Source organism: Colias croceus, chromosome 3, assembly GCF_905220415.1.
Source record: "Colias croceus chromosome 3, ilColCroc2.1".
Taxonomy (NCBI): Eukaryota; Metazoa; Arthropoda; class Insecta; order Lepidoptera; family Pieridae; genus Colias; species Colias croceus.
The window spans coordinates 3,596,632-3,607,493 of record NC_059539.1 but is presented as its reverse complement, the minus strand read 5'-3'; the positions used below and the strand labels follow the sequence as shown (position 1 = coordinate 3,607,493).

General features: G+C 33.4%; 1 protein-coding gene across 1 annotated transcript; it reads left to right on the top strand.

Annotated features, from left to right (window-relative positions):
* Positions 1–557: 557 nt before the first annotated feature.
* On the top strand, positions 558–1,985 carry LOC123706173. Its single transcript, XM_045655338.1, has 3 exons — positions 558–674; positions 878–1,095; positions 1,452–1,985. Exons 1-3 carry the CDS (start codon positions 617–619, stop codon positions 1,731–1,733), a joined length of 558 nt encoding a protein of 185 aa, XP_045511294.1. The 5' UTR covers positions 558–616; the 3' UTR covers positions 1,734–1,985.
* The last annotated feature ends 8,877 nt before the right edge of the window (positions 1,986–10,862 follow it).

The window sequence follows — 10,862 nt, the reverse complement described above, 5'->3', positions numbered from 1 at the left end:
ATGTGGCGTTTACACTAGAATCACAGACTAATAATAATATAGGTACTACGCTAGAATCAATACTTCCTTGAAAATAAACTAGGTACCTACCTACATTAATATTTTTATATAATATAATATTATGATAGATTTAATACAAATATTTTCCCAGCTTTCCTTGTAAAATTATATTATAATCTGAACAAGACGTATATATATAATATATATGTACGTACTGTACCTAATATAATTAAAAAATATTTTGGTACAGCGCCATCTATCGTGTTCACACGGAACATCTATTTCACTTGGAATGTGAGAGATATGAACAGACGAGAGTTGTAGCTCTAGTTCTATTTGTTTTCAATAGATGGCGTTAGCTTACATGCAAAGATTGCATTTTTTCTTATCAGAACAATTAATAATTTTTAATATTATCATGAAATTAAATGGTTTGTTTCAAATAGCAATCAAAACTACATTACAATATTTACTTGAAATTTTCTTTGTTTGCTGTGTTTGCTGCGTAATAAACTGTTTTACCGACAATGGTAACTTCCGTTTGCCGCCCGCTAAACTACATCACGCACACGCAAACGCGAGATAATATTGTAATGTAACCAACTTCACTTCGTAAATGTTCGATCTCTTTTCGCTACGTCGAGGCTTGTACGTTTTGGGAATTGCGCTTTTCGGTAATTATTGTTTTTATTGTAATGTAGTGTTTATAGTTGTTATTTTTATACTCATAACGATTAGAGTTAAATGTGATTATTAAAATGCTGTATTGTGAGCGGAAAAATTTGGCGCGTTGGATTCTGTCAACATAGCTGTATTAGCACGCAGTGGCGTTATATGCACGTGTAAATTAAATTCAACTGTTATTTTTGTCTCACAGACATGGCATTATCAGTTGCACTACCTCTATCGGGATTGGAGACAGAAAATTTCAATTCCTTCAGCCATATCATAGAAATAGCGGGCCTATCAAAGTCTCAAACGAGCCCAAGCCCGTCTGTATCCAGTGAATCTAGCGGTATCGGCTCATTGGTTTCGCTCAAATCAGAGTCTGTAAACAGCGATTCTTTGCCATCTAGTCCTCAAACCACAGAGAAGGTGAGCTAATTATATTATTATGCTTTTTTGTTTGCGTTTGTCCTGGCCTTGACCTCTCTATTTTCATAATATTCCGTAATGGCGAACGTCTTCTGCTATCAATGTTGTGTATAATTGACGTGTGATAATGGAAAGATTTTTGAAGAACTTATGTTTGACACGTTGTTTATTATCTTTATCAACTATAAAAGTTCTGATGTATATGTTTATACGTTTGAATATATTATTAATCCATTTGCGTAAACAATTGCTAGTGCCAATTTCGTCTATCAACTAGGTACCTACTGAAATTAAATATTATTCCAATGTGATTTATGGTTACTTAATATAAATAATGTTAATAATCAACATTTCAGAAATTATTTGATTCGGTTGTGCAACCCCAGCCACGTCCAAAAGAAAGAAAAGAGGATGTCAAAGTGGTATGCGGAGGCCGTGACATTCTCAACTTAATGGCCAATCTCAGAGATCCTCGATGGAATTACCGTGCGACAGTGCTGCCTCCCAACAACCCAGCACTGTTCTTCGCAAATCGCTCTCAGTACCACCGCCTGGGGCCGTATGGGACACGCACACAGTATGTAAAAGACTCCTGTCGCGACTGCGGCTTCTCATGGGTTGTAGCTGCCACTGATTAGCAAAACCATGTGCAAGCATAAATTCCGAACAAAGTGCAACTAGAACACATCAAGATACTTTTTGGTGCAGTCACAAAACGGTGCTCCAACCACCTTTTGACAACGAACCAGCAATTTTAGTCGGAACTATTAATATTATTCTATGACGACCTGTCTTTTGCTATTTGCCAGGAAATGCCTCTAGACTATAATAATTATGATTTTAAGTAAATGTTTGTGACTAGTATTTCTTATCATAAACTAAAGTTGCTGGTTTTGACTAGAGATGCAACGAATAGTTGTTTGGCCGGATACCGGATGTTCGGCCTGACCACCAGCCGAATATTCGGTATCCGTCCGCCGAATATTCGGCCGACGACATTTTGAGTTTCGTAGGTGCGTGTCGCGCACCGGCAGGCCGCCGCCTGTGCAGTGCAGGTTTTGACTTGTTTCGTAGTAAACATTCGCGCGGTCACAGTTCTTGGTAGAGACACTTTTATCGTGTCAGTGAAAAAAAATTTCGATTCTATTTATAAAATCTACCAATTTTACTATCCGGTATCCGGCCTGATAGTTCATTACCATCCGGTATCCGGCCGGATAGTAAAAAAGGGCCGGATAAGCCGGATACCAGATAGGAACCGAATATTCGGTGCATCTCTAGTTTTGACATTCCTAAATTATAAACCATTATGTTGTCTTGATGTGTCTATGCTGCTATGGATGACTGTGGAATATGTATATGGTTATCGTCCGTGAAATTGTAGAATTACATTTTAAATGTGACTTAAAACTGTGATCTTAATTTAAACAAAGCAATTTTTGACAAATTCTATAAGCGCGTGACGATGCATATATGTTTTCGTTTTTTTTTTTTTTTGTTTTAACTTATTGATTGTGTGATAATGTTAAGGTTATTTTATATATTTATTATGTTAATGATATACCTACAAATATGAAATCGGCATTTTAGATCCACATAGGGATCACTACTCAAACCTCAAATTCCATATCGTAAGTTAATTTAAAGACAGAAAATTAATTTTATTATACTATTAGTACACTACATTAGTTCCTCTTAGAAATTTTAATAATTTATTGTCCAAAGAATTTAATTATTTAATATTTCAAATTATATTTTCTATAAATTGTTGGAATATACAATTTGTATGAATTGGTGACTTAGATCAAATTGTTGGATTTATTGAAGCAATATTTAAATTTTAAACTTTCCTTATGAGCTATTCCCACCATTAAATCGTAATAGTAATTATTTAAATATTGTTTTGTAAGTACTACTGTAGAGTCTCCTAGAGCTAATTTATGGATTTGATATATTCCACAGTCATTTTCGATATTATCGACATGTTTAAACCAAAAGTCTGCTTCTCGTTAACATAAACGATACGACGAGAAGGCACGAATTTAAGCCAAGCTGTAGGTTAATTTTAAGGTCTAATTATTGGTGTTTGTTGGTTGTACCGTCCGTGCATTACATTATAATAGTAATCGCATAATTTAGTGGATACAATCTTGATGTCTCCCTATCTACTTCCTATTTACTCAGTGTGAAAGCTTCAGCTCATTTAAAGTATGACGAGCCCATATAAAACAAAGTCAAATGGGTTATCAGTGCATATCATCACAAATTTAAACAGTGATTAGATGTCCTAAGGTATTAGTAGTTGTTACAGACCGTTTTAAAATGTTTTAAGTCATTGATGTGCCCAGATACTGGGTTCTAGTGAAGTTATAGTAAGTGTTGTGAACAGACTGGTAAATATCTCTATGTAAATGCATATATAAATTGTAATATCCGTGGTCTCTTTAACTTAGTCAAGATATTTAATAGTGTGAGTCTCGTAAAGTATGTGTAAGTAATGTGTAACATATTTATACTAACTATAACTATTAACAATTGATACTGTCCTTCTGTGCAACTTTGGTTCTGCTATGTTGTGAACAGCTTTAAAATGGAACTGGAGTATTTGTACATGTTGAAATATTTCACACAAAGTTATTTTTATAAAAAATGTTGATATGTGACAATACAGTTGTAGTTTTCAAAAAATTTTCTTTATAATATTGTTGTTAATTCGCTGTGAGGTTTGGCAATTTTTTGGAAGGGACCAACATCAAAAAATTTATAATTATTTGAATCATAACATGATTGTTTCCAGTAGTTATTATCATTTTGAAATCAGCGTCTTATCAGTCCAAGTATACATTGCATTTTATCAATTGCTTTATCTTTTTTATCGTTTATTATTGTTTTGAGTCATCTATATTATATTTTCTTCCTCTTCTATTGCTGGGCTATGAACTAAATAAGTTGTAATCAAATAAGTGAATAATTTACAAAATTTTATTTTAATATAATTATGATTCAGTGGTTCTCGACTGAACATAATAGCATGGATCTCAGAATGCAGCTAATGAATATAATTTGCCTAACAAATGAAATTTTTCTCCAATCAATATACACCCAACGCTTGTGTATGTTTAGTCAATCTAGTGTGCTTTCTGCTCAGTCACACGCATACAAAGCGGTCGTTATGGATATTGTAAATCAGATGTTGCATTCAGAATATTTTAAGTTAATAAAATAATGTTATATGACAAAACTTAAATCGAATGTAGTGCAAAGTAATGTATTGGGAGTGATACGCACATTTTACACAGTAGCTCTTGTAGTGGATGTTAAGTTAGTTGTATGATCGGCCCAGCGAGCGGCCGCTTGCCAGGCCCAGCCCCACACCCAGCGAGGCCAAGGTGCGATGCAATATTTGCATTCCAATTTTGTGTTAAGTTAGCAGCCGAGGGTAATAGTTGTTAATGTTTATTTTATCCGCATTGCCAAATATTTTGGTTGTTGTGCTATTTATTTATTTGAATGAGTTATTTTTTTGTTTCATGTAATAATCAAATTTAGTACCTTCCATTGTTAGTGTCAAATATTTTTACGATGTTTTAATCATTTCAATTTTATGCATTTTATTTTGTTTAGTCAAATCATATACATGATATTATATTATATAGTGTAATGTAGTTTATCTATTGTTCATTTGTATTTATGATAAATATTTTTTCTCATTGAACTGTAGTCAAATGACAGTATTTTTATAATGAAAATTGTATGGGGATCGAAGGGTTGAAGGTGAAACGTGTCGGATGCCTGCACGCGGCCCCGGGTCGCCTGCGAGCAGAAGCGCGCTTTGCCGGTATTACATATATCTGTTAGGCATTATGTAGGTTTAGCGAAATAGAATTAACGAGGAGACAAACTCCAAGTACCAAAACTTTATTGGTTAATGTTGTTCTCGTATTATGGTGATATAGTGCGTCGCGAGCGACGCAGAGCTCAATATTTTAGTAACCCTTAAGAAAATTAATACCTCTTTTAAAAAGAATATAATATATATTATAATATATCCAAACTATTATCACATATGTATTTTTCCCTGTTTATTTTGATGTGATATCATAAATGACTGATCTGAATTTAGTTTTTAAGTTGATTAATATGCAGTGCTATTTCGAGAGTGTAATTAAGATTTAATATTGAAAGTGCCAATGCTCGTAATTTAATCTTTATGACTGTTCCTTTAATGTAGCTTTTTGTAAGAGCTCGGCCTCGGCCGAGGTCCTTCCACCCTCGATAACTACAGTATAAGCAAACTTCCATTCTGTACACTAAGTTTCAAAATACATGTAAATTGTAAATCACGTAACATGCACAATCTCAGTAATGCTTGCAATATTATGTGTAACATGTTAATTCCTCACTTATAATTTAATCAAGCGTAATGTTAAGAGTACAATATGAGAGGATGTTATATCATTCTAGTATCAAATTAGCCGAAGATGTTAATATTATTAGTTAGGTAAAATTTAACATAGCTTCGTATAATTGGGATGTTTTAGTATTTAGTAGTTGTATAATTACGGCGTAGTGGCAAGCGAAATGTCTCGTGAGTGAAATAATGTTAGTGGCAATAATACTCCGATAAATTCTGCCAAGAGACTGTACAGGTCGCCGGCGCGGTCTCCGCACGGCGCCGCGCGGACTTTACTGAACGAATAGACGTTAGGCGTTTTATTTGTTGTAATTATAATAATAGCCGTAGGTATTTTATCGTACTTAAATAATTATTCTTGCGATGCCTTAATTCAGGTTGTCAATTAGACTTCTGCCTAGAGTGTTATCATTGTTTTATTTATTTTAGTTTTTTGCTGTTCCGGCTTCCTCCGTGAACTTCCAGTCCAGGCTGTTCTTTTGAAATGATTTTGAGGTCGATTTATTTTTACCTAAGTGTTCTTATTAAATGTTACCAAAATGTTTTTAATAAATATTTTTATATGTAAAACATTGTCGTTTTATTATGCAGTCGCCCTTAATGTACCCACCATACCTGACTATATTTGCATACAAGGTAAATCAAAGCTTACAGTTACGCAATCCACTTAGCATAATAATTATGATTCACATAGGTCTATAGCAACACAATGTAAACAAACATTGTTTGTTTAATACATACAAAAATAAACTCATGTGATTACTGTCACGTTTTCTGAATGTAAGACAGGCACCCTGCCAAAAATGAACGTTCTGGGTGAATAACGAAGATTGTGTATATTTTTGAACGTTCTAAATTACCGCTTTTATTTAATATGCATTAGTTATGTATGTATATCACTTAAAAATAAACTAGCAGTCAGACAATGTGTCGCTAAGAATTTACGACAAGGCCTTGTGTACCTACATAATATGTGCTGATTAATCACTAGAAGGTCGACTCTCTTGTTTTTTCCTTCATAACATTACTGTTATATTGGTGATAATAATTAACTAATTAATCGTGTTATTAGGTTTAAATGTATGCTCATTTGTGGTAGGTAGGTACGTTTTAGTGTTGAATTTATCATTTTTAAGGTTTCAGATTACTATTAAATATTTAATGATATACGTGAGTATTGCAAATTGTAATGTAACTAATTGACAACTGTTTCTAAAATAGAATAAAAATGTTATTTGGTCAATTGCTAATTGCTTGAGTCAAGTGCAGAAATTGAAGACGACCGCGACGCGGTTGGCGCAGTGGTAAAGTAACTGCCTACTGAGCCGACGGTCCCGGGTTCGATCCCCGGTCAGGGCAAATATTTGTGTGATGAACTCAATTATTTGTTCTTGGGTCTGGGTGTTATTATCTATATATATGTATTTATTAAATATTATATTTATCGTCGCCTAATACCCACAACACAAGCCTTAATTGAGCTTACTGTGGGACTAGGTCGATTTGTGTAATAATGTCCTAAGTATAATATTTATTAATTCAAGTCAAGTCTTGACTGATGCGATATGACCAGTGACCTATGTGATATATTATATGGCTATACCACAGTATTACAATATTACAATATTTCCTATAATATTGTAATACCACAGTTGACAGTTGACATATACTACGTACATACAGTTAGGAAACTAAGCCCCTGCGATGAAATTATGACGTATAGCTATAGGGCTGTTACCTTTTTGATATTTAACCGACTTCAAAAATGGAGGAGGTTATCAATTCGGCCTGTATATTTCTGTTTGCTTTTTTTCACAGTTGACTTTGTGGTAATTTTGAGATTAAAACCCGTTAAAATTAAAAAATGGTGTAGCCTAAATATGAATTTACAAGAAGAAACAATCTCAATAAAATATATACCTTGTAAAAGTAAATAGGTACGTTTTTTTCAGTGCTATATTTCGAAATCTTGTCTTTTTTGGATGCCGAAGGCTATTTTAATGTAGGTACCTACCTAAATTATTTATAATGCTTGATATTTGTATGATACATATAAGTATTCAATAATTATTTTAAACCAGAATTAACAATACTTGTATGTAGGTATACCTACTAAATTATTTTTAAAACGATAAATTAAATTAAATTAAAAAACACAAAATATGCAAAAATAAATTAAAATTATTATTATACGAACATAGAACCTCCTTTTATATAACCTTTTTGTTTTAGGATGAAAAAGAAAATAGTTTGACAGGCTTAGTGCTTGACAAAGTGGTAAAGTCACGTATCGATAAAAATACAATAATTATTATAATATCTATCTTTTTCTTCCCTAATATTTACGTAATTATGCACATAAATTTAAACAAGATTTTTTAAGGTTTCCATTTTTTAGATTTTCGTGCTCTTCTAGATTGCGTAAAAAATAGATGCGGTCTTTAAACAGACTGGACTCCTAATAGGTACTATTTGTAGCTATCATTTTGGTAGAAAATATGTCAACATAATTTAATCCCCTTCCCTCTCGGACACTGTGCAGTACAGACGTGTTTCTTTCTCTAAGTAATTTGTATTTTTGTACTAAAATTAAAGTGAATTGTGAGTTTTATTTAATCAAAATAATAGGAGCTCATAAAAACCAAAGAGTTCGCATTGGGGTAAACAATACGAAGGAATTGCCACTGTTTCTTTCATTCATCCAATATACCGTACGTGTCACAAATACCAGGATAACATAACGCGTCTGCTTGATCACTTCTACTGTGCGCTTGCGCACTCGCTACACACAAAACGTGTTCCACCGCCACCGTAATACAACTACGAGTACTAGGAGCGCATCAAACGCAGGAGCTAAGCGTTTGTGAAGAACGGGACGACACGCGTGCGACGAGGACAAGTTACGTGAGTGACTCATCTTCATCTTTATTCATCACTGCAAAACAAATCCTTCGCTCGATCCGATACAATATTAGTAAGTTGCTAAGTGAATTTCAACCTTGCACCGCACTCACACGAGTTAAAACTGTGTATTGACAGTAAACGAATATTGTATTTATCCGAAATTATGTCTGTGCAACGTTCACCACCTGATTCTTTGCATACACCAAATACTAATTTGCAATACAACTCGGATTCGGCTCTCAACACTTCGTGTATGCAACAATCGGCGGACAACTACTTTAATATAACGAAGCGTCAAAAGCGTTCCTTTGCGGAACTTCCCGCTACGCCGTCCGCGTCAAATTCCGATATAAAATCCATGTTCGTCGAATTTAAAGAACAACAAGATATGAAATTCGAATCTTTAAATAATGTTTTGACTACTATTATGTCGCAAAACCAGGACATACAAAAATCAGTAGAAACGATTTCTGGACAACATCAAGACTTATTGTTTAAAATACACGAATTAGAGCAAGAAAATAAGGAATATAAGGATCGAGTGGCATCCCTGGAGTTGAAACTGGAACAACTTGAAAAATCGGCCCATTGTACTACTCTTGAAGTGAGGAACTTACACAAACAGCCTAATGAGAATAAAGAAACACTTACAAATATTATTTCCAACATCGGTTCGACAATAGGCGTCGATTCGCCAATTCAAAATTCAGAAATACGTGAAATATTTCGTACAAGATCAGACGCTGTATTAGTGGAATTCACAACATCTTTCCGTAAGGAATCCTTTATGTCGAATCTTATAAATTACAACAAAAATAGGCGCAAAAATAAAGAATCCCAGTTGAACACTGAGCATATTAACTTACTAGGACCTTCGCGTCCTATTTATATTTCCGAGTTCTTATCTAGTAAAATGCGAAGAATTTTTTACGTTGCGCGCGAAAACGTCAAAAACAAAAAGTTGTTTGCAGCATGGACCTCTTACGGAAAGATATATATAAAAAAAGAATTGAGCTCGAAACCCGTACGTATTGTGAATGATATTGATCTATGTCAACAAATAGCATGACTATATAATGTACGCATTATGAATTTTACTTTATTGTTACGTATTACACCTTATATTACCCTTTATTTTTATATAATTTTTTCAACTTGCTTTATACCTATATGCGGACCAAAACACATAACTAAGCATAAACAACCATTATACAGACAATTATCTCACTACACAAAATACACAAAATTCAGTTACCCACACACATGCTGCACTTTATACATATTTACACTAAATAGAAATATCATACCTATTTCTATAAATAAAACGAGCCATACAATTATTATCAATATCAATTTTCTATTTTACTTTTTAGTCAAACAACTAATAGCCACTTGCGTTTATGATCAGAGTTTATATTATTATTTTTATTACAATTATTACACAATTAACGTGTCACGGTGTTGCCGTCGACACGTAAATTTACCCCGTTTAATATATTATTTAAAATGATGCCAATAGTTGAAACCTTAAACTCTGATCTAGATGATATACAAGTGGCCAATTCAATAATATGCGACATAGATAACATTGATAAACATCTCATAAATTCTAATAGTAAACTCAATCTGAATCTCTTGTCACAAAATATACGCAGTATTAACCGTAACATGCCGAATCTTATAACATTTCTCCAAAGATCTAATATTTCGTGGGACATACTTGTGTTATCGGAATGTTGGCTGTCATCAACTAGAAACATCCCAAGTCTTGATAATTATCATTACATTTCAACATCTTCTCAAAATACTCAAAACGAAGGAGTAGTTATTTATTACAACAAACACCTCATTGTAACGCACGAGGAACCTTATATTAGTGATGCTAACTGTTTATTATTAACCTTAAATTCAGAAACTTGTATTATTGCAATATATCGCCCGCCGAGCCAAACAAATACATCAAAATTCATTAACTCTCTAGATGTACTCCTCACAAAACTTAGTTCTTATAAAAATATTATATTGTGTGGTGATATTAATATAGATATCTCATCAAACACAACTGATAAACGGGCATACGATTACCTTAATTTATTAGCTGGTTATCGCATCTTACCTGGCCACATTGTGCCTACTCACGGGAGGACTTGCCTCGATCATGCTATGATCAGAACTAATCTAAAAGCTACTTGCTTTATAATTGAATCATCTATCACGGACCATGAGTGTGTTGCCGTGAACCTACAGCAAGTAACATCATCGTTCAATAACTCTAATAAATCGTTTCGTATTGATTTCATCGGCCTTGACGCAGACTTATCTAATTTTAATTTCAATTGTATTTCTGAATTTAATGATCCTAACCTAGCTACTAATAAATTAATAAACAGTTTATCTAGCTTCATAATTAAAAACACTCGTATTTTTATAACTCCATTACGGCAAAAAA

What these genes read in the sequence shown, in the direction of transcription:
- LOC123706173 (XM_045655338.1), top strand. Translation starts at nt 617, where the DNA reads ATGTTCGATCTCTTTTCGCTACGTCGAGGCTTGTACGTTTTGGGAATT. An exon ending in TTTGGGAATTGCGCTTTTCG is followed by an intron (nt 675 to 877) that starts GTAATTATTGTT and finishes TTTGTCTCACAG; the next exon opens with ACATGGCATTATCAGTTGCA. An exon ending in GTCCTCAAACCACAGAGAAG is followed by an intron (nt 1,096 to 1,451) that starts GTGAGCTAATTA and finishes TCAACATTTCAG; the next exon opens with AAATTATTTGATTCGGTTGT.